Genomic DNA, 27,207 nt, shown 5'->3' on the forward strand with positions numbered 1-27,207 from the left:
GAACAGCACTGCAAAAAACAGCTGGTCTTAAAAAACTTGCCCGTATGTACATCCTGTTCCTTGTGTGTGTTTAAGAGAAACTTGTTGCCAGAACTCCCTTTTGGGGCACATATGTGTTCTACTTGGGAGCATGAGAGATGGTGGCTCCCTAGATTCCTCCTCTGGAGCTACACATGCAGTGAAATGGAATGGAATGGGATGGTATGGCATGGAATGGCATGGAATAGAATGGGATATACTATTTCAGGAAGGGAAAGGATGTAAAATGATCATCCAAACCAACTGCCTGACCACTTCAGGGCTGACCAATAGTCAAAGCACGCTATTAAGGATATTGTCCCAATGCCTCAACACTGACAGGTTTGGGGCATCAACCACTCTCTCTAGGAAGCCTGTTCCAACGTCTGAGCACCCTCCTGGTAAAGAAATGCTTCCCAGTGTCAAGTCTGAACTTCCCCTGGCACAGCTTTCAACAAGTCCCACATGTTCTGTCACTGGACACCAGTTATTTAGCTTCTTCCTGTTACAGACTGGCCTTTGTGAGGTTATTTTCTCTCTTAGGATAAGGGATACCCTTTTCAAAGTGGTTTTTTTTTTCCTAAATAAAAATATAATTTATTACTAGTAAATAATTTGCTTTATTATATAATAGTAATTAATAATAATAATAATAATAAAGAATTAAGTACCCCTTGCCATAGTGGCTGTGTAAGGGAGATGGAAAGAAACAGACAATCCAAACAGTAGTTTGGGGTCTGGGAAAGAGCAGAGGACACTGCAGGTAGGAACTGCATAGTCTGAACTGTAGTGCTATTTCCTATGAAGCAGCATGTGTGCCTCTTTTCATCTGTCAAGGTTTGGGTGTTCTTTGGGATGTAGTTTTTTGGGTTTTGTCTGTTTGCTTCTCAAGTAGAAGAACTTAGACATGTCTAAGAAATCTTCATGTATTCTTCTCCTGCAAAGATCCAGTAATACAAAATATAAAGTTTTTTGGAATTTCATAGCCACAGCAAAGGTGTAAACTACATTGCATTCCAAAGTATGCTAAATTAAAAGTTAATTATTTTTACTTGACAAGTTCATGAGTTCATGTGGTCATCTGAAGATTTTTTTGCTACAGAATCTCTTAATGGTTTCTCTATCTGTAGGAGACAAGATTTTCAAGACGCTGTAACAACATGGTTGCACAACATGGTTGCACAATTGAGGACTTCCTGGGTTGTCATTCCTCAAGAAGAGTTTCATTCCATCACATTGGATGTAGAAGTTCTCTAGAAAACAAGACGTTCGTCATATTTGTTAGGCGCACTTTATAGAAAATGAGAATCTCTCATTACCTTCAAGGATTTGTGGTTTTGTTTTTTAAAACTCCATTCTTCCTCCTTTGCATAAGGAAACTATTGTTTGTGGAATAAGAAATGGGGGTGGAAGAGGACTAAGGAATTAGTAATAAAAATTTTAGCTCATTCTCAGATTATTTACAAGGAGTTGGCAAGACTGGAATGCAAACTCAAGAAACTTCCTTTTATTTGTCAAATTAAATGTAGTGAGGATTTGACCTGACAAATACTAGTCACACCTTCCACTACTTAAAAGAATTTCTATGCTTTGTTAATTGGCTTGCTCTGGGTTGGAGAGTTTTCATTATTTTATCACTAGTGGTGATGTTATCGTTGGTGGGGGAAGTTATGTTTTCCTGAACTTATTTTCCTTTTTTTGAGTTTGGAAAGGAGTCAGGTAAAGCACATGAAATGTCCTATAAAGAGTGGCAACATCAGTCTCAGGTAAGTGGAACACCACTGCTAGTAAGTATTCAGCATTGTTTGTTGAGATCATTTATGGAATACCAGGAAACCCATGGGATAGGAAAAACTTCAAAATCCCTGTAGTTTACAGTCTTTCCTCTCTGTGTTTCTAGAGAATCCTAAACCTTGATGATTCCCAGGTAAGCCAGGCTATGAAGCCTAGAAAGATGCTCGTGGTGCTCACTGTTGGGAAGAGTTCTGCATTCCAAACTCTTCTGTAAGGGTCTGATGCTCTAAATCTGCTTGGCTGCACCCTCAGATTGGCATGAGGCAGAGACACTTCCTTTGGAGTTTAAGAATTTTCTATTGGTTCCACAGTAATGAACTTCAGGGAGGGGGAAAAAAAGTGAATACCGTGTAAAGACCTTCTGCCTTCCTAAAGTAGCCAGGTTTTCACTATTGAGGTATGAGGTTCTTAAGAAATACTGAGGCATCATACCAGTCCCATAAGAATCTCTTTATTTGTGTCCATTTTTATTTAGCACATTACAGCTTCAGCAAAGACATGGAGCAGATGTATGTACCAACATTTGCACATAAATGTTGTGAAGACACAAAGAAAAGCACTGATCTGCGGGGCCAGCCCAGTGGAGTTACTTCCAGGAAAGGATAACTTGCTGCAGAAATTCAGTCATTTCTACTTGCATCAAGGCAAAAAAACAAGGGCAACTTTTGTTAACAACAGACTGTAGCTCTAATTCAAGTAGATATCTGACAAAAGAGCACTGATTTTATGTGCTGATAATATCAAGTTGGTGAAGACAAGAAGCTGATTTAAAGTCTTTTGAGTTCTGAGAGATGCAAGGGACTGTTTCAACACTTACCTAACATCTACCTAGAATGTTTTATCCCCATTAAAAACAGTGGAAGAACTGTTAATTAGTATAAGAAATAAAAAGTAAATCCTGTCTCTACTACAGATATCATTATGCTTGAAAAATTTAAAATTTACTGTAAGCTTTTAGATAAGTAAGTTATGTAGTGCTTTGCACTGAAATCAAATAGTCTATTAAGAATCCTCATTTATTTTCATCTAGTTATTTCTAATCTCAAGAAGTGAAACTAAATTACAGTGGCCACATGAGTGCTTTACATAGAGCTGATAGAGCTTAAAACACAGGACTAAGGTTTAGTAAGGCTTACCAGAAAGTCCAGTGGGTTTACGACAGAAGAAGTTAAGACAAGAAATTAAAGCAGTTAAATGGTGATACACTTCAAACTTTTTACATGCTTAAAATCTAGAACTTTGTTGTAAACTTTATCCTCTTCAGCATATCCCCTCCTAACAAAGAGTTGTCAAGGAATGATTAGCTATTTTTTCTTCAAATGACAAACTGCATGCTGTTCTACAGAACATGAGGTACAGCAGGTCTTGTATTTCCCTATCCAAGCTGCCAGCTCCAAGGGCTATGTTTTCCAGCTCAAAGCTTAAAATGCTTTCTCTTATGACACTTCTAAATCCCCTTTTATAAAACATATCTCTCCAGGTTAAAACTGACCCACTGAGTTGCACTGTGTGCTTCACTTTTTTGCAGTGAAAATCTGAAAATGTACAAAGAATCTTCATACAACAATTTGTTGCAGAAAGCCAGAAGTCTTCAAAACTTTATCTTAAGTCTTTAGAATTCAAGATTGTGTACTGGAAATAATTTTTATCCTATCAAAAGCTTAAGCTTTCTTTCTGCATGTTCTGTGAGCTCAGAGCTGCCATACCATTACTCTAGGCTTCAAAGAAATGTCAGCATGGAGATGAAAACATGGGAATTTCAGTAATTCATGCCTGATTAATTAATGTAATCATTTTTGTTGAAAATACCACAGTGTGAAAGAGTACAGATGGAAATCTAAGAAAAATAATTTTTTTTTACATTGATTGTAAAAAATACCTTTATTCTCTTAGCAGCTTTGGTTGCACTCTTACTGATTGGCCAGGAATATATCAAGGAACAACAAGAGCATCTCCACTCAGGAAGTTTAAGCACTCATACAAAGTTGTTCTTAGTATAGTCAGAAGAGATTTCAGATCTTTATGAGCAGAAAAAGCTTGTGGGAGTTGTAGTCTGTCCCCTTAATGATGTAATTCTGAGGACTGACATCCAAGGCAGCTGCTATTTTAAAAGGAATTCAAGAAAAAGTGTTTGTAATGGTACCACTCCTTAGCTAAAGGTGGCTTGTGCTTTTGAGTGTGATCTTAAAAAGCACTCTTTGAACAATTTTGGATAACAACTTGTTTTAACAAGAATAGGCAAGAAGTTGTACTTCAGTCATGTTCTGTTAGTCTTGTGAGATTTAATACATCCATTTCTGGCAAATCACTTCAGGCCAAAATAAGCATCATTCCAAGGAAGTTATTCTTTCCTATATTTAGTATCCATCCATTTAAGAATACACACACTGTACCAAATACTGTGTTACAACAAAACATGCAACAGTGAATAATCTCTATAATCAGGTGCCTAGAACACATAATTTCACAATTTACAGCTTTAGTGGTGGGGAATACATCCATTATGCCATCTCTCACAATAATTCCCGGTATATTCAAGAAATCCATTCAGAATTTTCCCTATGAAATAGCTTTGTGCTACCAGATGCACCACAATCAAAGTGTTAAGAGTAATTTCATAGACAAAGAGACAACTAAAGTGCAGAGCCTGAGGGATATATACTTTTTTATTTGTTACTGCAGAAAGAGATTACTGAAAGACTTCTTCTGCATGAAGATGAATAAAATATTTTCATTAAGCTTCAGATGCTGCCCACTGCATTGCTTTTAAATAAAAATGCATACTCTCTATCAGTCACAGCAAAGTAGTAAGTAAACTTACAGCACATTCCTTTAATATATCAAAATGTTTCCAAGGCAATATTATTGAACTTATACCACAGTCCCCAGTAACATCAAGCTGCACAAAGGAGGTGGTAGGGAAACTAATCCAGTTTAAGTGCTCTTCTTTTCTTCACCCAGCAAGTTCACTGTTGCTTTCTTGGCTGTAGGAAAATAAAATCAAGTTTAGTCATAGGCCAACAGACAAAGTGGGTTATCAAATGTTCTTGAACTGCATGAAAAAATATTTCCTTTTACTCACAAGAGATAGAACATAGAAGAAAATCATAGCTTTTGTATACACCTAGATATAGTGATAAAACTGATCATAAAAACATTAAAAAATAAATCATAAGTAAGGACCAGTACTGTAACTATGGTATTGTTAAAACAGGGCTGCTCATAGTGTTAAGGACATACAGGTTTGCAGGAAGAAATATACCATAATGATAAAACAGACTCGGAATAATGCTAATATTTGTGTGTAAATATATATGTGTATGCATGGATTCTTTAAAAAAGGCTGTTGTTTTGTTTTGGTGGGTTTCTTTTAGTTTGTTTGTTTGTTTTGTTGTTGTTTGGTTTGTTGGGGTTTTTTTTGTAGAAATCTTTATACATAAAAATAGGAAAAAGAAAGAATAAGTGATGAAATGAGGACAGGAAAATTCCACATGCAACATGGAAGGACATTAATTAAGATACACGCCTAACAATAGGGACTCCAAAAGAATCACGCAGCAAAATTTTCAAGAATAGTTGAGCAAGGCAGATCTTTTAAGCAGACAGGAAAACTGCTTAAGTTGGTAAGATGAAATGAGGCTGCATTCATTGTTTGGTGGAAAGGAGAATTAAAATGCTTTGAAATAGCATATAGATACAATTCCTTTCAAGTTAATCTTAAAAAAACCTTTATTTTAGCCACTTAATACATTTCCTTCTCTTAGTCATAAAACCATCATCAGATATTTTAGAATGCAAGGGTTCACAACAGAATGCAAGGAAATAAAAAACTTAAGCAATCCAGAGGCTGTTATAACACGTAAAAATAAAATGTAAGTAATTCATTTAAGAGTGAAGAATCCTTTGACCTCCAGAGGAAGGAAAAATGCAAAAATATATACATGGGAAAACTGCAGTTCCCATGTTGCTGTGTATTGCTGTTAACTGTTTACTGCACAACTGGGACCCCCTCTATACTAGCAGGTATTTGAGGGAGTATTTCAGGAGACATGAGGATACACGAAAACAATAACTGTAGTTATGAAAGGTATGTCTGGACCTGCCTCTAGAGAGAATGTTTTTAGTGGTGTGTATGGTGGGAAGACATAAAAACGATTCCATTCCTTCCACTCATTCTAGCCTAACTGCAAGTAAGATCCACTACAATCCACATTTCTCAAATTTAACTTCTCCATTGTAATTTACACAGTCTTCTTGCAATTTATTTTTGTTTCCTCCAAATGATGAATATTAAGTGAGCTCCCCAGTGCAGTTCCCCCTACTTGCTGTGACCAGTGAAGGGCCTTTTGCTCACCCTCTTTAGTGATGGTGTCTGCAGTCTCTGCAGCCTTGTCTTTCAGGTCCTGCACCACGCTGTCCAGCTGGGCCTCGTGCTTCAGGAAGAAGGGACGGATAATCCGGTGGTAGAGAAACTCTGCCCCGTTGGAAGGGCTTGGAGCCATGCACCACAGCAGGAAGCCACACTGTGAGAACGAGAACATCGGCCTGAGTGGAAGGAATCATGAGTAGGAGACAAGGTGCCTTTTCTAAGTGCCACAGAACCGAGCACAGTGAGAACAGGTAGTCCTTCCCTGTGCGGTCAGGGCTCTGGGAGGGAGTGCACCAGGACAGCTACATACAGCCAATCTTCATACTGGAGTAATTTCATGGATATATACATGAAAGAAAAAAACCATCAGTTTCTCTCAGTATTTCTAAAACACATGGCACAGGCCTCACTGAATGTCTGGACCCTAAATTACTTCAATTCAGCCAAAACACATCCCTCTCCTCTCTGCCTGTCTGCCTTGAAAACACAGTGGGGAAAGAACAGGATTGTGTGTACCCCAGAAGTCAATTGACGAGGAGGAGAGATAAGCCCAAGCTGCACACAGTGCACAAACAAGACTAATGCCTCTGGATTACAGTTTAGGTATAGCTTTTAGAGCACCATCTGCTCTCCAGAAAAATTGAAGACCACAATGTGGGGTCACGTTTCTGCATCTTACAAAAGGGGTTTGGAAGGACAGTTATTACAAGTACTACAAATCCCTGTCTTTACTACTGAGGCACTTTTATTTGGCTTCAGTTTCACTGCCATATAGCACACAAAGACAGTCATGCAGAGCAAGATGAAACATTTAAGGGACAGGGAGTGCCATAAACTAAATCTGCTTGAGCGATGAAAATACATATAAAATTATTTTGTAGGATAAAACTGCAACAAAATGAAGTACATTTTCACAGCAGTACAGTTCTTTCTGTACACAAATAGTACAGTACTATTCCATGTCAAAAGCCTCTCCAGAAAATGAAGCCGTAACAGCTTTTCTCAGACTATTCTTTCCTGAAACACAAAACAAAACAGGCTCAAAACATGTCTTCTTTTCATGTTAGACAGGATTCCATGTTTGAGGATTTCCACACATCTCTCGGCAGAAAGGAATCAAAGCACACAATTTTCTTCAAGCAAGGTCTCAAAATATTTTGGAGTATGTCTCCTCTGTTCCTTCCCAATAAGGTATACTGAGACTGAATATTCTCTAGGTTCTACTCTTCACATGTGTAAAATTTTGGCTTTGTCTTCTCTGCAGTGCCAGATCAATTTACTATCCTTTTGGGTAAGCATTAAGTTTCTTCTTTAAACTATTTGATTGTGGTATCAAGACAAAATGACTGAAAGCAATGTTTACCAGAAGAGAAATAAAGGTTTTTGAAGTAAAGTGTTCACCAGAGAGATTGGCCCATCGGGAAAATTCCAATGAAGTAAAACACATAATTCAACATGCAGTAAAATCTGGCACCAGTAAGTAGCAGCTGATGAATTATTAAGTATGGTCAGAGAAAATAAAGGCAAAAAGTGCCTTTATCAATATAAATACTGATTTTCAAAAGCTTCAATTCCTTGGAATTTAATATAACATAAAGACTACATGGTACTATCTTATGTTGTTACTTTTCATTAAAAGCTGAGCAGTGCACTGACTTTATTTCCTGTTCAAGAATATCTGATCAATTACTGAAAGTTACTTCTCCCACAAAACTGTACAAGTATCTCAACTTCTACACAAAAAAAATCAGTTCTCCTTTGTTTTAGAAAAAAATCCCTCAAATGTGAGTCCAACTTCATCTAAAACCTAAAGAAATTGAAATTTCCCTTTCCCTGCCTAAGAATAAAATTAGTAATTTTGATTTGACAGCTTTGTCCCACTCTAGTTGAGACACAGGTAATTATAGATTTGTTCTCAAATAATACCTATTACTTTTGAATTGTACTGCAACAGATGTTTATATACATTTTCTATTGGACATGTACCAAAGTTGAGATTCTCACTTGTTTAAAAGCTTGAAAATGTTAGACTGATAACTTAGTTTATTTCACCCCTATCTCTCATGAAACTGAACTAACACAGGCTATTGAAAATAAAGAGGGTTGTAAGAGGTTCCAGCAAGCTCAGAGTGATAAAATTGTTAACTAGGAAAAAAAACCCCAAACCCAAAATATATTCTTTGCAACCCTCCAGACCAGTCAGAGGAGGGAATGGAATTCACCTGAGCTCAGTCTGGCTCACTTGGACCTGCTCCTAGCAGCTGTTTTTGCCCTGGCAGCACCAATTTTAGCATTACAGAAATAGCATTACAGTATTTCAAGGCAGAACCATTAGTGGAGTAAGGAGTCCCTCTTGTTCCCACCACCAAGAATACTCATAGGATGATAAACTCTGCTGCTTTTACTGGCTACTGTACTCTAATTCCCGAATGCCACAGAAATCTTTAAAGCCTGAACAGAAGTATTAAATAACAAATCATAAGCATAAGAAATTATGAGTTGCATGCATGTCCTGTGCTTCAGAAATAAAAAAACCTCAAACAGATAAATAGGAAGTGGGCATTACCAAAAAAAGAAAAGCCCATAAAATCCAAGAAATGTCATCTGGAGAACAAAAGTGTATACAAACATCATAACATATTTAAAGGAGTTCTTCAACATTCCTTTCTCCCACCCACAAAATTTTCTAGTCTGCTGAAAACTTTAACGTCACAGAGTCTAAACTGTGGACCTTGGGGACTCTGGAAGCAGCGGTGCTCAGTGTTTCAGCCACGTACATGAAGGTGCTTTAAAATACTGAGCAACTAAATCCCAGTCTGGAGTGGAAGCTACAAGCCATATCAAAGAGATGTGAATACACAAATTTAGCACATCCTGAGAATGAAAGCAAGCTCGAAATTTTCATGAATGAATATCTGGGCTTCTACTTCATGAAAAAGATATGGAGACATCATAACTACCCTCCATGAGGCCTTAGTTCATGAGAATGAAGTGTGGAAGCTGCCTGATTCCTCCTTCTTCTCCTGTGGAGTAATCTCCATCTTCTCACCCATTCAGCAACACTTTCTGATCCTCAGCCAACACCTGCCTGCCTTTGTACAAACCTCTCCTACCAACCACTACTGAGAGCAAACACTTGGCTTCTATGTGCCTTCTGCAGCTATCATAGAAAGCTGTGTATTGACACAATTCCTTGTGCTTGCTTTTGCAGAACTGAGAAAAGTGCCTTTCCCTTGACTACAGTACTACATGTAACTGTGGTACTCCTGATACCATTTTGTCAGAGCCATTTGTCGTCTTTATTTGAAAAGCCAACCTGAATTTCAGTCATGTACTCTTCAGAAAGAGAGCTGTAGTGGCATGAAGAAACTGTTCCCATGCCTTTTTTCACTAAGAATTTAGAAAAAGAAGCTCTGAAAATACACTGTATGAATTCAGAATTGTGAGCATATACAGATGATGGAATAAAGTCGTAATTCTACTAAAGTAGAAGGTGTATAAATGATTGCCAGAGTTGAGGCTTGTTAAAGACTGAAAAGGAACAAGGCAGACATGTAAACCAGCTGTTGCAGTCAATTTTTGCCTATAAAATATGGCATTTCCTGGAAACGCCTTTTTACATTGTCAGGTCTTATCATTAAAATATTAAATGACCCCACCACAATACCTGGCAAGTAAATTGTTTTAACAATTTTGGTGTGAGTAAACCAGGCTAACAAAATAAAAGAGAAGGAAGAGAACAGCCACTGAATCAGAAAGCTCGTAACAGTTCTTTGAGATAAAGAGCAGGCTCTGTAGCAAGCTAAAATGTCTTTTACTCAACAGCACATAGAGTGATCAGCTATCTCCTAGAAGAATTTAACGTGTTGAAGTTGACTGACACCTTAGATCACAAACAAAGCTTAACCAAATCATGGCTGGTAGTCAAATCACACTTACAAATGGACATTAGCAACCATCTCCTCTGACAGCTACCAGTTCCTTTCAGGAAACTGAGCTTAATTAAAAATTAAAACTGTAGGACAACTATTCTTGTGTTCCAATTTCCATCTTTGCTCCAAAAGCACAGATGTTATGACCTCCTTCAACAGCCTTCATGATTTTACTCTCCACTTTTACTAATCCACTTAAAGCAAAAATAGAGCCACTCTGTGGGGCTTACTTATGCCATTTGTCCAAATTTACCTGAGCACCAAGAGAAATAACTGTCTTTGGCTTGTTTTTTTTTTCTTTATGGGACAGTTCCACTGTCTTTTCTTCTTTCCTAAAACCCAGCAGACCTTTCCCTTCCACCTATCCCAACTTCCCCTCCTGCATCACAAAACCATCAGCTGTAAACAGACCGCTTTCACAGTAATAAGCTACACATAACCTGCATGTAAAAAGAAGGTGTAACCTGGGAATGATTCCAAATGAATCTGTTGTCATCTACCATTCCTGGAGATATTAGATCAGTCTCATCAAAAGGTTCCATTTTAGGAGAGGGGTCACATGAATTAACATACCTTTAGCATGTAGTAGAAAGGGAACCATGACAGAAAGATGTCAGAGAAGAATTCAGCTATGCTGAAAATGCCATACACAACCCAGTAAGTCAGCCACTGTGTGTCATCATCTTTGTTGGGACTTTCAATGGCCTTGATTCTGCAAGGAAAATAAATAAAAGTGAGCAGAACAGTAGCATCAGTCTCATCTATAATGATGAAGATTTAATGACTCAGATCCTTTGTTTTATGTGGCTCTCCATATTTTAACTACACAAAGAAAACTAATTAGCATCTATTATACAGACAGTGTGTCAAGGTCTTTGAACAGCAAAACTTATCCCTATATACCACACTTCAAAACCAAAAGATACTCGAGATATTTCTACCTCTGGGATTACAAGGAGGGAAAAAAAAAAAAAAACCCAACCAAACAAAACCAGTGAGCATTGTGACCTTGCTCACAAAACATTTTGAGGGGCAAGAAAGGGAGGGGATAATCTTTGGGCATAGTTCCAGTTCCGGAGGCACTGTGGTAATCCTGATCAGAAGGCTACTGTACATCAGAGCATTATTGACCCACATAACAGATAACCTGAGTGAGCCAGTCCTGTGAGACACAGGATGCCAGTGATCACCTGCCTGGCTTAGCCTGCACCCATCAGTGACCATCCTCCTTCTCTGGCAGTCAGAAAGGAATGATGAACAGAGTTGTTGTCTTGGATGAAAAATCCTATAATACCTTAAGTGATCAAAATGGGGTAGCCTTGCCTCCAGACAAGGCCTGCACAGTGGGCTATGCATGGATCAGAAATTCATTCAGTGCTGCACAGCCTGGGGTTCCCAGCAGCACCAGTGGTATAAAACTGTCTATACTATTCTGGGTTTTTTAATATAGTTAGCTCTAATAAATAGCATTTGAAATGTACTCATACATGCACTAGATTCCTCTTTGAAAAGGTAAACTTATGCCTAAGATTTGCTCTAAGTCCTAAGAAGCACTTGGTCTACATAAGCAGAGGGGATCCAGATCCGTATGCTGAGGAATATATGTCTGCATCACCCAATGTATTGCTCTATAAACTAATTCCTACACGACTTGCAAAGTCTGATGTAGACTAAAGTATTAAGAACAGAGCAAAAAAAACTTTACTAAAGTATTGGGCTTTCTGCATCATGATTTGATGGGCTTTTGTTCTCCATCTGCTATGAGAATGCAGTTCAAGTTTATATAGTTTTAAAAAACAGAAACTAAAAGATGCACATGTGCTCTTTCAGAAAAAGTAGTGGAGTGGAGTTTCTGGAGCCACTAAATTCCAGATTAGCACTGTAAGAAGTTTTAAAAGAAAATACTAGCAAATCTACGCCTGATAATTTCAAGCTTAAGAGTCTTAGAGAGCATTTGTCCTCTCCACTTATGCTGGAGGATTGAAATCTGTAGACTCAGTTTAATCAATTTAGTTTAAATTCTTGTATCACTTCTTCCTTTAATATCACCTGTATTGTTTCTGAAGCAGCATGTGTGAGATGTTCCAGAAGTGCCAAGTTTTCTGTTAGTTCCCTTAAAAAGGCAGAGTTAAGGAGGTTTACAAGGCAGAAATCAGAGAGTTGGCCTAAGTCTATTTCCTGGTCTGTGAGCTGAAAAATGCTGTGGATTCTGTCACTTCCTAGTTCTGTAAGTTAGGGGGGAGCAGGGGGAGTTGGGGGAAATAATTCCTGTGACATGCTGTACGTTTTAGCAAAAGCACTGGCAAACCCACCACATGCAGAGGAGGGAGCTGGCACAGCTGCTGGACTGAATTACTTTGAAATGCAGGACAAGGATCTGATAATTAATTCATGCATTATTTCTGCTAGAGTGAGAGGCTGGCCAGCAGTGTCCTGCAGGGGAAAAGCTGCAGCCCTTGCCATACCCCATCAATAAGGGGATCTTAACAACACACAGCACCAGCACAACTGGAAGAACAGGTTTTCCACAGGTCTTGCAACTTGCTACTCCTACCATCACAGGCAGCCCTAGTCCAAACATTTCCAAAGGCAGTGACAACTTCAGCTGCTCCTGCTCCCACTGTAAAGCACATCTTTTCCATGCCCACACCTCTGAAGTATTCTTGTAGGACCAGGTGAGGGGGTTGTACAAAAACAGCCCTTGGACACCACAGGAGTTAAGAAAGAAGGCTATAGAGCTATTTTCAATGTGTGAAACTGCACTTCTGGAGGGAAAGAAAAAAGTACATGGACTAGTAGGGATGTGAGGGTGGTGGATAAATGGAGCAGAGAAAGGCACCAATTGCAAAATTTCTCAGTGCTTAGGAAAACCTGCTGTAGAGGCCCACCATGTGAATTCCTTTAGTTCTGACAATTGCTCCATTAGAGGCAGAGAAGAGAAGGCTTATATTACCACAACAAGCATCCTAGCTTGGTATTTGTGAGAAAATACTTTGCAGTTAACCTGCCAGCAGTCTTCCTGTTTTCCAGTCACCATATATGAAGTGAAATCATATATGGGTTTAAGGGAGCATTGTTTCATCTTCCTTTTTAACATTATTAAAATCATCTCAGTAACTATGAAAATCAGCTTTCATTTATTAAAAAAAAAAATAAATTAGAATCTCCAATTTAGTGGCAATAGGCAGATGGCATATCACTCTGTTAATGGGCCACGCTCTATTATCTTCTCTCTTCTGGAAACAAATGGCTTTTGAGAGCTCCTAAATGCAGTGCCGTGGGTGTTCTCCCTTTGAACATTTACCATCTGCTGCTGTAGTTCCTCAGGGGATACATGAACAACACGCTTTTTTTGTCAGACAGCCACGAGCAGCAGCACTACGAGTAGTCAAAGCCCCATCTGATTTAGCCAGCTGATGTACACAACATTAAATCCACATGTGGTTGTTTTCTTACACACTGTAGGGAACAGCACATCTCCCCTCCTTCTGCAGTGGTCTGATATTGGTGGGCAAGGTGAGGGGCAGCACCCTACCAGAGCCAGCAGGGAAGAGCCATGTCAGCTCAAACTGCTCCTGCAAGCCATGGCTCCAGTCCCAGCTGGGAGAGAGGGAGGGGGGAAAAGCAGGTCACAGCAGGACCATCAGTGAATGAAAGTTTTAACTGAAGTCAAGGAAAAGCAAGTATTTTATAAATATCCTGCTTTGGAATGGGGAGTGTGTTCCTCAGATGAGACAGGGAAATCCAGCATAACATGTCCCTGTTGAACAAAAGGCAAAAGTTACCTCCATCCCTTGCTATTTACACACTATTTCAATAGTAAGTCACAGAAAATAGTATTTGTCCAAGAACAAGCACAGTAAGCTATGTAGAATATCTGAACAGAGAGGGATTTTTTTATCCATTTATAACTATACTCCTTTCAACATGAGAATCACACTTTAATTAAACTTAGTCTTCCAAGTTATTCTAGAAGTATTTTCCTGGTGTAATGCCCTATATAATTAAGCTTAGGAGAGATACCATAGGCATTACTTCAAGCCAAGAACACTTCATTCTTCTCCATGTTAGGTCAGCAATCAAGCAGGCTGATATTCAAAATGCAATCTCCATGAATAAGTGAAAAGTTACAGAGCAAGAGGCACTGACACTATATCCTACTTTAGGATTGCCTTCTTATAAATTATTTCTGTGTTGCAAGAGCAAATAAGTCAGCCTCATGAACACATTATATCAAGATTTTCTAACAAATGAAGGACAATCCAAGGACAATTCATATTTTAAAAAAATTACACCATTTTGTCTAGTGCTGATCTGATTAAATTCCACCTTAGTTATGCATAGTAATTATATATCCCAAAGGATTTTTTATACTGCTTAATCACTAACTGTAGAGGACTTTAAATAGAGTTTCAAACAACTACTTACAGTAGTTCTGCACCTTGGAGGTAAAAGCAATCACTAGGAAAAGCTCCAGTAGTGTGGAGAGTAAATATCACAGCTCAGTTATTTTAAAAACAGCTGCCTGACCAAGAGTGAAAATAACCTGCTGTGGGCCAGCACTGTGATGGATGGGGAGCCAAGAGAAACTTAATTTTCAGCCAGATCTGTTCCCCAGTAACTCTGCTAGCTGGTGGTGCCAAGATGGAAGAGTGGAGGTAGTCACATTCTGTGGCAGCCCAGGGTTCCCATCCGTGCTGTACTTACAGCGTCAGAGCATTGGCTCAGCTTTGACCCTGTGCACCCTAAAGCCAGTCAAACTTTACTCTAGATCCATTCTGGCTACTTATCCTGCTACTGATAGTAACGGACACTGGTCTAATTTTAGTAAGTTGCCAAGTAGAGTTCTTTCACTTAGAGCATCTGACTCATTTCAACAAAAAAATCAGCTCTTTTCCAAGAAGAGACTGTTGCTCCACAATTAGCTCTGGCATAACAAATCATTTGTTACAGTAAATTCACACATATAGTACTCACAAGCTAAGTTATGAGTTTGGAGTCAGGATTTTACTGAGCTGAGTCCAGATCTGGGAAGCAGAAATAAAGAAATGCAAAATTTTATTGCCATGGTCTCATGTGATCGCCCTTATCCCCGCAATTTACAAGGTGAACCTGAAGATTCTTGTATAAACAAAGTTACAGGTTCAAGGCAAAAGATCAGTCTCCCTTAAACCCGGTGCTCAGATTGTAGCTGGGAAAGACTGGACCATTTTGGGCATGCTTCCTTCAGTTTTCTGGTCAGTGCTATATGAAGTAAGTATATGAATTTTTGTCATAACCTTAACCAAGAGTAAGTCTGGGTTTGGTTTTTCTTCATTTAACTTAAAAACCCATGAAATCACCTATATTTCTAGAGCTTATGCCTACTGGTCTGCCCCAACTCTTTACAGCTGGTTGTAAAATTTACTTCTAGCTATGTATCCAGACACCCACACAGAATCAACACTCCACTGCACCACAAACCTCCTTAGCTTGGAGCCTCCTGTCATCCTCATGTCAGACTCATCCTGGCAGGTTGCCTCTCTGACACCTCATATCATTTCACTGAAACAAGTACCTTTGGATTCACTTTATCGTTTTGGCTTCTACATTACTATCCATCACCGAAAAGCCTTCTGCTTTCCATCTTTCTTGCTTTCCATCTTTCTTCCTCCTCACTGACTGCAACAGCAGTCATGCATTTGCAGATATAGAAAAGATCTTCCTGCCAACTGCACTTACACAATTGCTGTAATTTCAGTCTACCAGTTCCCCTCTCTCACAATTTTGAGGATGTAGCAGAAGGGATCAGAAAAACTCATCAAGGATAGCAAGGGAGGGTTTCACTGACCATGGACAGACAGATATTAGAAGACACCAAAAAGCTACATGAGAGTAGCACAAGGGGTTCTAACTGTGTTTCTTGAAAGGAAATGGGGACTGAGGCAGCAAGAGGAATATATGCCATTTTGCCCGCCCATAGAGTCCTACAGCCTACATGTTAACACAAAGCTAGATTCCTGAAACAGAGAGGGGGGAAAAAAGCAGGCATCCTCTCATTTCACTGCTCTCTGCTCATTCCTGGCACAAGTATTTGTAGAGCAAACCAATGAGTCAGTTCCCCAGTTCTGACCAAAACCAGCTTCCCAAAACACAATCCCACACATGCTGGCTCTTCTGCAGGAATTAAGATGTCTTAGTGCCTCAGCTCAGAGTAGACCCATCCATATAACAAACACCTTTATATTTTAAACCTATAAGCAAGATTTGGAAGTAAAAGCAAAATTTTCATACTGTTATCGCAATATTAGACTCCCTGAACCTAAACACTTGCTTTCTTTAGAAAGGAAAGCACATAATTTGTCCAAATGACTGATAAGATGGCTTTTAAACATGGCACTCTAAAACCTAAAAACCAAAAAGTAAGTGTGCTTGGAGGAACTGATTTGGCAGGACATATTAAAAAAAAATCAAAATACCCTTTTTAGTGTCTGAAACCCCAGATTATTATGCACAAGAGAAAACAGCACAAGTGCAGACAGATTTGAAAATTTTCTACTTATATTTATACTAGGCATTGTGAATCTGGTTAGATATGTCAGCTCTCTCAAATCATATTTATAAAGCAGCAGCAGACCATTACTTCTGAACCTTGGCACATCATGCATGATTTTTCATGAAGGAAGAAAGTAAGCATTTGCCTCAAAACTTGTTAAGAGAAATTTGCTGTCCTAGTTCTCAAGAAATACACAAACAATTAAATCTTTTCTGAATAACTGTCACCAAAGAAAAGCAGTGGTCCTGTTTTAAAAGCATGAAAGAGGAAAAGGAGCTAGGAGACCATGACAATAGTCAAACTTCAGTTGAGTGTTTATACTTCTCTACAATCAATCCAGATTGTTTCCTACTAGTAAAATGCTACAAGCAACATTTACATAGTAAAAACAGCTGAAGCGAAGTAACAGCATAAAATTAGCCGAAGCACAGAGAGGCATTATTGTACTATATTGCTTTTCTCCCTTGAAGACACTAGTAATAAGTTCAGACGTTTTACTGCCCAAAGCTATTTTCTCTTCGTAATTTTTAAACCAAGCATGACGGCACTTAAGAAATTTCCAATCCTTTGCACACATTTCTTAGTCATCAAAGGCTCCCTTCCTGCTTGCACTCTAATTTTTCCGAGGCAGTTAACCACCACTAACTATGGGTGGAGCTACATTTGAACACGCTAGCTCTGGAAAGTTTAGAGAAGCAGTGAAAACGTTGGCAATGGTATTTATGCACTTGCCAACACTCACTTTTTCCATCTCTAGCCTGATTGCTGCCTTGTGCAGTTAAAGCTTGCTAGAAGTTTAAAAACTTGTGTCAATGATGTGTGGGACACTTTTCAGTGCTGGTCTTCTGCAACCACAAAAGCCTGTAAATTAAGTATTAGATTTCAACTTAAAATTATTTCTTCTCTTCCATCACATAGCACTTACAGACTTCCAAGGAATGAGAGTAGAGATTGCCTGACCTATTGAGAAACAGCCAGAGAACTACTCTTTCATTTTGCCTATGTTAAGAGACTGAGGTGGGCCCGTGCTATGACACATCACGTGGATGTACAGGGAGATTTTTGTATTGCCGAAGAAGAAATTCCTCCATGTATGAAACCACTAAAGATTTACCCGAGGCAGACCTGAAGGTGAGTAAGGAAGAGTAAAGAGGGAAACAGCTGTGCCTGCTTGAAGCTGTATCAGGCATTAAGCAGGGACCTGCCCCCTTCCCTGGCACTGGTTTGCACCACAGTGATGAGAACGTGGGCAGCAGTGCAGCTGCAGCTGCACCACTTCACACCATCTGCTGGGCCAGCAGTTAGAGCCTCCAGCATTTCTCCACTGAAATTCACACCTGCTGCACTGCACACACCACAGCGAACACACAGAATGACAGAGACCAGGGAAAATAAACTGCAGGTTTATACAAAGCCTGACAGGCAGATACCTGCACAAAACTGTCCTGATTTCATGCAGGAACAGAATTAACTCTGAGCTGAGGGTCTCTGGGTTTGCTGTGACTCCAATATATTTTCTTTCAGGAAAGCATAGAGATGGACAGTAATTACCATGACTAAAGTAACCCAGAACTGAAATCCCAATAAAACACATTTGGAACATGCCTGTGGGTTGCCCATCAGGCAGCCTGTTTGCCGTTTTAAACAACTGTAAAGACTGTTGATGCCCCTTGCAGAGCACAGACATCTGTCCCCACTTCTTCATGAGTGCCTTTTCTGCTGACAAAGAGCTTGACCCACAACTTTGTCCCTGGCCATGGCAGGGTGGCTGGAACTACATGACCTTCAGGGTTCCTTTCAACCCAAACCATTCCTTGTTTTCCTCTTAAACAATTCAGTTACTGACGATGGAGAAATGATACACTGAACTACTTTACAAAAGAAGAAAGTAAATTAACCAAGGAAAAGTAATCTGCTTTTTCTCTTTCGGTGCCTTTCTGAGACATTTCAGGCTTTGTTTCGTTGTTGAACCATCTGTGTAAACATCAAACTAACACCCTGCACAATACATTCCATTTACAGCTCCTGACCTCTTCCAGAAGCCGCAGCTTTTAGAGCAAAAGGCATTTGAGGGTGTGTGCAGCTGATGAAAACAGCTGAAAACTGTTTTCTGTTCAGTGCTAGGCAGCATATCCACTACAGTCAGTTCATACAGCAGGCTCTTCATCTGCCTTTCCAAGGGGGACAGAGAAAACAGCAGAGAGGAATAAACAAACCACTCAGGGCGGTGTTCTTTATGCTCTGGGTCTCTATAAGCACGGGAGAAGGCACTCAGCAGCACCCTGACTACAGTACCTGACCCAGAGCAGCCAAAACAAAAACAGGCACAGTGAAATGTGGATAAACTCTACATACCAGCTCTGGACTTGGGAGAGAAGGGCTGGGGAGGGGATTGAGCCCACGTGTGCTGTCAGCAGGCTGCCATTGAAAGACACTGGCAAGCAGCACACCACACACATTTTAAATTAGGTTTTCACCTAGGATTATAATTTCCTACAAAAATGTTTTCCAGCATTAAAAAGGACAAGCATTACCTGAGCACGAACTAGGAAAAAAACCCCAGAACTGGCATTGTATTTGTGTGCTTTTTTGTTTAAGTAAAACTTGTTGCCAGGAATATTGCTCCCATTATTAAAAAAAGCTCCAAAAACTGAAACACACCACAATACTAAGATCTGGGATGTAACTTTTCACATTAAGACACATTTAAAACCACTTTTCAACATGAAAAAGGGAGATACTCCACAAAACATTTTTAAAACACCTCAAATTTGAAAGAAAAAATTAGCAATGAAACCTTATTATTCATATTTGATTTGCTACTGCCTTGATTCTGCAGTTCCAAGAGTTTGTAGTATCAATTTATTCAGCATCATTGCACAATGGAAGGTTTAAAATATACTCCAAACAGTGAAATTCTAAAACAAATTTAAAAATTCAAATAGGATTTTAGAAAGTAATTACATAATTTTAAAAGTGACCTAAGACACATAATATTACATAAACATAATTCCTACATAACCATTTCAATGTTTTGAAGGTTTGTTGGCCGATATTTCCCCTTTCAGATTTTAATGAAAGAATACTTTTAAACCAATCTTTTCATTAAAAATTATCGTCTAGGAAACAAAACCTAAGTTTCTCCAGAATTCTTGGCCTATAATCTCCAAAATAAGGGAACAACAGGAACAGCACTTAGGAAAATGTTGTTTGGCCTTAAACATCACAACCACAGGATGTTTCAAGAGTATAAAATGAAGTGAAACTCTCGCATCTCTGAAAAAATAAAAGAACCGAACTTTTATTGTCCAGGATCCAATTACAGAGAAGATATTTTTAAAAGCTGCTGACTGCATTTAAATAGAGTTACATAAAAGGCAAGCACTGTGTTTCAACAATATCACAGTCCTGCTGGGAAGGACTTCCATTCGATGGAGGTATTAGGTTACACAGGTTTTATTTAGTTTCTGCAGTCTTTTGGATCATACTCGACTGCGGTCCAGCCTAACAGGAAATGCATCTTGGTCTAAGGGACTATATACGCATGTGAAAGATAACAGTTACTTTGTTTTTAAGAATATCTAAGGAGCCCTTCCTCTGAAAAAGGAAGTATTTTAAAGTCTTTCACACTCGAGAGGAGTTACAGCGCTTTTCTTCCCCGCTCCCGCCCATCAGCGAGGCAGGTTTGGAATACACAGCAGTCCTTACTGCACCTCTGTCTCCAGCCCATCCCCGGTACTCGGTACCAGGCACACGCCGAGGACGCGCCAGTGCCTCCCCGCGCCCCGCTCAAACCATCAGCGCGACTTCTGACAAACACCCTCAAAGGAGGACCCCCCTCCCGTACGGTCCCGCTTCCCGCTGGGGATGACAAAGCTGGGAGCCCAACCCCAAAGCACAACCCGCTACAGGAACTGGTTATCAAGTGTGGAAACCACCCAGCGTCTCCCATCTGTAACTCCTGCAGCATTCGCCAGATGGGAGAAGCCTCGTTCTTCACCTGGCACCTGTACCTGCTCAAGGAAAGGGGGACAGGGGGTGGCGGGGGCGGGGGGGGCGCCAAAACCAACACTTTGGCGCACGGTCCCAGACTGGAACGCCACCCTAGACTGGCTCGGCACCGTCGCAAGTGACGCGATTTTGCAACCACATCAGCGGGTGGCAGCCGGAACCGTGGCGTGGCGCAGGGGGCAGGAGTCGCGACACTCACGAGATGTAGGCGGGGTAGGCGAAGCCGATGATGTTGCAGAGCAAGGACGCGCCGTATCCCACCACCAGGTACACGGCCACGACGCCGAGGATGCCTGAGGAGAGAGCAGAGGGCCGTCAGAGCCCGAGGGACCGGGGCCAGGAGGAGCGGGCAGGGCGCGGCCGCCCGCGGGGAGCCGGTGGGGCGGCGGCCGACGCTCACCGGTGGCGATGTAGGTGCGGCTGACGCCGGTCTTGCTCTCGATCCGCTCGAGTAGGGCGGTCATGCAGTTCTTCTCGTGCAGGAAGCGGTCGAAGCGCTGCCGCATCGCCGCGGTCATGGCGCTGGTGCCGCCGCTCCGCGCCGCAGCCCCGCGCTGCCCGCGGCCCCGCCCCAGCACCCAGCGTCCGGCCCCGTGGCGCCGCGCCCGGGGGCGGTGGCGAGCGCCCGGGAACCATCTTCCGCCGGCTGCGGGCCCGCTCCGAGCCCGCCCCTGCGCGAAATGGAGGTCTGGGGGCTCGCCCCGCCGGGGCGGACCCGGTCCCCGGCGGCTTTGGGGGGCCCCGGGCGCAGGGCGGGATGCGGCACCGGGCGCGGTGTGCGCAGCCCACGTCCCCTCGCCGCCTCCCGCCCTTCTTGTCCCGCCAGTAGGGGTAGATTTTTAATCCTGGAGGGGGGCCAGGGACATAGGTCCCTGCAAGGATGGTGCGCCTTGTTCAAGGAATCAAACAGACAAGCCCCCTGTGTCAAAGACGGCAAGGGGAGGAGGCCACGCACGTAGCCTGCTCCAATTGCCTACAAGTGCTAAAATGTCCCCCCACCCCCAAAATCAGCGCCTGATACCATACACGGTGAGCAAAAGTCAGAAACAGATGGTAGGCATCGATGTGATGTAGAAGAAAGGTTATGACAATTTACGGGTACCCAAAAGGCGCATGTGACCACGCTGAGGGCAGCAGCGCCTTGCTGTAACTGTACCCTGGAATTTATGGTGTGTGCAATGTTCTTGCCAACTAAATCTAATTTGTTGGCTGTGATATAGTCCTGGAAACTTCCTCGGCTGGACTGACTCTTCTGAGCAACTCCTCTGCATCTGACTCAGCATTACAACCAGTACTGGGACTCCTTATGCCCTCCTCAAATCTGTGTTGCTTCTGAGTGTGCCAGAAAATACTTATCAGTCTTCTTTTGCATATGTCTTATCTTCACCTAAAAAGTTTTTAAATGTAAACATCACATTGTGCTTTGTAGCTGTCAGCTGTGAGGAAGGCATCTTGGAAATAATTTAAATTTAATTGCTGAAATACATTTTCTTCTTTCCAGTAACTGTCTTAATAAAGCAGAGGTGAGGAGAAGAGGGAGAAGAATAATATTTAGTCCATAATTGCAACTTTTTTTTATATAAGGCTTCTGCTTTTTTTTTTTTATGGAATAAAAAGATAGAGTTAAAAGTGATCTTTGGAGGTTATGTAGTGCAGTCTTCTACTCAAAGTATGGGTAATGCTAAAGATCGATCCTGATGCTCAGGATTTGGACCCCTAGGGTCTGAAAATGTTCGTGGATGGAAATTCTGCAACCTCCTTGGACAGCCCTTCACTGTGCTTAACTGCAACCAAACAGATATTTTCCCTCACATTTGAAATTGAGATGTCCTTTGATGTCATATTTTGACTGTTTCATCTTGTCCTTTGCCCTGATTTTTTATACTTCTGAGGAGGGTCCAGTTCAGTGTAACCTCCAGAGAGCTGAAGGTAGCAATCCCCACTTAGCCTTCACTTCTCAGAAGAAGCTCAACAGTCCCAGATCCTTGACCCTCCTCCTATGCCATGTGTTCCAGCCCCCTCCCTTTCCCTTCTTTGTCTGCTGGATCCATCTGATATGCCTTGGGTTTTACAGAGAACATGGGGGACTGTTGGTACTGGAATTAGAGAGCATGAAGGGATATACTGATGCTTTCAAATTAATAAAGATTAGTAACAGTGCCAGATAGCCTTAAGAAATGGTCTTTTACAAGATCTGTGAGAGGGTTAATTCCTGGCTTCAAGCAGAGCAAAATTCTACACCTTAATTTAAGATGCAGCAATATTAAAAATTTTAGCAACTCAACTGAGATTGCCTTTTTGTCCAGTATATGTCGTGTAGAGACTCTCTGCCTTATAAGGACATTGTAATATTCTAATGTGCCTAAGGGTTAAAAGTGAAACAAGGTAACCATAACCAAAGGTTGCAGAAAGCAGTGTCGCTCTCATTTTACTTATGATTATGCTGGAATGTGGAGAAAGTACAGGACCTGCTAAATTCTGAATAAGCAATTCTCAAACTGAAGATTTGCAGACTTAGATCATTGTTTGCAGGAGTGTAAAAGCCTCATGAAAACTTATTTTGGTCTTTAGGGGTTTGTTTCTCTCCTACGCTCACTCTCTTTGCACTTAATAAGGTCCTTCTAAAAATTTGGGATTTTTTCATCATACCTATAAGACTGAAGGACTGAGGAGGAGAGCAGGTAAGACACAAAAGTATTATAGAAAAGAGAATTTAATAAGAATGTTAAAACCAACTAAATTTCTGCTGGGTTTTCATAACTCACTGTCTACTTTTTTTGTTCTTTTATTTAAAACTAAACTATGAAACATGGCATTAATAGCTCCTCCAGCTGATCTGTGCTAGACAAATGTTTTCAGTGCACTACAGTGCGCTGTGTAAACTCTTTATAGCAGTAAGGTGCCTAACTGTTTTGTCTAAGATACCAGTGCTACAGGGCAAGAGAAAAATGAATTTTAGAAGAAATAAAGATAGGGTACTAAACTAAAAAATATCAAGAGTCCTCCAGCTCAATATGGAGAACATGCTGTATTGGGCGGTGGTCCTTCATGTTCCCAAAAAAACCTGAAAATGTGAATGGGAAAGAAATATTGTAAGTTGAAAGATCTAGAGAGGAAGGTTAAAGGCATATTGCATGACCTGCTCAAGGAGCTTCTGCAGGAGAGGAAGAAAACTAGAAAAATGTACCAAAACTACCCCATGGAGGATCAAGAACATAAGTGCCTTTCCACCTATAAAGATTTGAAAATAGTGGTGTCCTATACACCAGAACCGAAGCAGTGCAGCAGTAGCCCATTTACCCAGGCTACCCAGCCATTATCTGTAGGTTACCATGAATTACCAGAGCTGACATCTAAAGTCACAAGCTGCAGGACACACCTGGGCTGGGAGAGTAATTGTACCTTCAGAATGGCAGGCTGCCTATCCTACCTGCTGAGGGCTGTGCTATGAAACAAACTAATAGAAAACAGTGTATTACAGGGCTATGTCCTTTTAACGATACTCCTTATATATAATGAAAATTATATTCTTCATTTTCCCTTTTTGTGTCCTAATTTTTTCTCTACCTTTATTTTTCCAGTTAATACAAATCCATATCTTTATTTTTTCTCTTTGATGTTTTAAGCTATTTAATCTGATTTTAGGATCAGACTGCTCTAGTCACTAAATAAGTTCTCTTACTTCTTTAATTGTCTTCAACACACTTCAACTGTCTTTTCACGCTGAGCTGAAGCAGTGTTCCACTGTAACAATCAAGACAGAGTTAAAGGTCAGCTTGTGCCTTTAGCACAGGTCTGTACTTCATGGACTCACAGAATGGTTTGGGTTGGAAGGGACCCTAAAGCTCATCTCATTCTGCCCCACCTGCCATGGGCAGGGACACCTCCCACTAGACCAGGTTGTTCAGAGCCCTGCCCAACCTGGCCTTGAACACTTCCAGGGAGAGGGCATCAACAACTTCTCTGGGCAACCTCTGCCAGGGCCCCACCACTCTTACAGTTAAGAGTTTTTTCACAACAGCTAAACTAAACCTACTGTCTTTGTTTAAAACCATTCCTCCTTGTCCTGTCATTACATGCCTTTGCAAAAAGTCTTTCCCCATCTTTCTTGTAGGCTCCCTTTAGGTACAAGAAGGTGCTATAAGCTCTCCCTGGAGCCTTCTCTTCTCCAGGCTGAAGAACCCCATCTCTCTCAGCCTGTCTGTTCAGGAGAGGTGCTCCAGCCCCCTGATCATCCTTGTGGTCCTTTGGACTCACTCCAGCAGGTCCATGTACTGCTGATATTAGGGGCCCCAGAGCTGGACTTCCTCCAACAGTCTGCTTGACTTGGAGTTTGGATGGATGATCACATACCAAGAAGGGTGTGTGTGTGTTACCTGGGCCATCTGGTTAAGCCTGCTTGAGATCAGTGTTGCCTAAACAAACCCTGCTGTCTTGACCTGTAGCATGTCATGTCATGTATGTACAGCAATGCACATGTTATTGCCATTAAATTAATTATTACCTTGCAAAGTCTTGGATCATAAATTACTTGATCTGATTATGAAAGCACTGTAATGTTAGGAAAAACCCAGTACAGAGTCTTCTGAACTGGCTCACCACAGCTCTCTATACATAAAGTAACCAAATGATCACTGGCTTACTTTTTTCTGTGTGTTTCCTATCTCCTCTGCAAGGTTCAGAGAACCTCTCCAAGGTTTAGGTACCATTATTCATCCAAGTCTGCTAATGAGTGCATCTTATTAGTTATTATAATGTCTTGTGCATTACCACAAGTGTGTGGTCCTTTCAATGGTGCTTCTCACTTAATAAAAACTCTTCCAGATTATTTTCAGATCTTTATGGTTCCCTTGCCTTTACAGTCAGGAAACTGAGATTAACACAGATTTAAGCCTAAATTTTCATTAACTTTTGTGTGGGCGATTTGCTTTACCTAAAACTTGCTTCAACATATTTAAGTGTTTATGTTTCTCCACATGGGTTATATAGGACTGGTTCTAAAATATATCACTGTCCTCCTGATGGTCTGTGCTAGCTCTTCACTCACTTCTTACCATGTAACACATGGAGCAAAGCAGGGGAGTAGTGCTTGCATTGTCTCCTTGCATACAAATGTGACCCAAAATACCAGCTTGTAGCAACTGAGGGTGCTGAGCTTGTACTGCTTACAGAAGGTATTGCTTTTCAGTCCATTTACTTCTCACCTCCATCCTTTGTTGGAGATTTTAGTACAGAATCTGTTTATTGAAGGGCTGAGTGGAATTAATGCCTTTTTCTGATTACTTAGGCAAGCTGAAATCTGCAATCTCTTGATTATCTCAGTCTTTATTCTAATTCACATAAATTGCAAATAAATGTTTATTGAGTTATATTTATTGAGATATATTGAGATTTGGCTGGTGCTTGATATCTAAGAGTGTCTTCCTATCCAATGCAATTCTCACTTTGGTGAGATTCTCCAAGCAAACTTTATCCACTTTCAGCTCTTGTTTGTCCTTTGCAATCCAACTCCTTTTCTGAGATCCCTTTCTGAATATGTAAATGGCTGGCCCCTGTTTTTTTTTCTGCCACCTTGCTCAGTGCAAACAGACAACAACATTATTTTTCAAATATCTTATTGTTGCCTTTCGGACTGCCAAGGCTGACTGATAAGCAGTGATTAAAAACCAGTTTGACTACATCACTGGGTGATTCTGCACATTGCTTGGAGCTGTGAGATGTTGTGGGTACTGAGTGAGCTTCTCTGTGTTGCCTGTGCTCTCTGTATGCCTGGCTTTCCTACTCTCTTAATTGCCCTTGAAGTTTGACAAGAGCTACTTTGCCACCAAAGCATGCAAGTTCCCTGGAGGATTTATCTTTGGGAAAATATAACCTGAATGTGTCAGCTTTAACTCAACTTGCTTCATGTGAGCTAACGGGTAAAAGGAGTGCATGTTAGTTTATCAAAGAAATTAGAAAATGCACAAGAAAAAGAAACTACAATTATACACAAAAATCCTACCTATGAACATATTTTTTCTTATGTTCATGTTCTGGCTAACCTAGTCTTCCAGCAATGTCTCCAAAATGGAGCACGCAGAAATGTTCAAGCATGTCTCTCCTCTCTCCCCTGTCCTGGAACACTGTCTACAAACTTCCATTATGTTCTTGAGGTATATGTTAAAAATATATCTTGAGGATGTGTTAAGGTGATTTGTACCTTAGGTAACATTTGACACATTTGCTTCTTCATTGTATCAGGTTGGGTATTTTTCAGAAACCATGACAGGGCTAAAAGTACCATAGATGGCATGAGATGTCAAAATGCATATTCTAAGCCACTTTTTTTCCTCTCTATCAATTTTAGGAGCTCCTGGTACCAAATCCACATGGGAGATGGGGACTAGGACATGGGGAGTAGTTTGTGAATGTAGCAAAGCAGGGAAAAACAGTAACAGCAAGAGTATCCTGATACTTGAAATAATCCAGATGATACAACTTTTAAAGAACCTCCTACATCTACTCTTTCTGGTAAAAACGGAGCTTTTTGGATTCCTGAGCAATGGGAT

The 27,207-nt window shown here is 40.7% G+C and overlaps 1 protein-coding gene across 1 annotated transcript; it reads right to left on the bottom strand.

Annotated features, from left to right (window-relative positions):
• Positions 1–2,241: 2,241 nt before the first annotated feature.
• Positions 2,242–21,222, bottom strand: REEP5 (receptor accessory protein 5). Its single transcript, XM_036403102.2, has 5 exons — positions 21,060–21,222; positions 20,859–20,952; positions 10,687–10,825; positions 6,167–6,335; positions 2,242–4,796 (listed from the first exon to the last, which is right to left on the bottom strand). The coding sequence occupies exons 1-5, from the start codon at positions 21,175–21,177 to the stop codon at positions 4,747–4,749; spliced, it is 570 nt and encodes a 189-aa protein (XP_036258995.1). The 5' UTR covers positions 21,178–21,222; the 3' UTR covers positions 2,242–4,746.
• Positions 21,223–27,207: the final 5,985 nt, after the last annotated feature.

Source organism: Molothrus ater (assembly GCF_012460135.2).
Source record: "Molothrus ater isolate BHLD 08-10-18 breed brown headed cowbird chromosome Z unlocalized genomic scaffold, BPBGC_Mater_1.1 matZ_random_MA35, whole genome shotgun sequence".
NCBI classification, from domain to species: Eukaryota; Metazoa; Chordata; class Aves; order Passeriformes; family Icteridae; genus Molothrus; species Molothrus ater.

Bases quoted from the DNA above. Each gene is read 5' to 3' on its own strand.
- REEP5 (XM_036403102.2), bottom strand. From the start codon at position 21,177: ATGACCGCGGCGATGCGGCAGCGCTTCGACCGCTTCCTGCACGAGAAG. The intron at 10,826-20,858 runs GTGAGTGTCGCG...TTTTCCTTGCAG, and splicing joins GCCTACCCCGCCTACATCTC to AATCAAGGCCATTGAAAGTC. The intron at 6,336-10,686 runs GTATGTTAATTC...TCGTTCTCACAG, and splicing joins CTTTCTACTACATGCTAAAG to TGTGGCTTCCTGCTGTGGTG.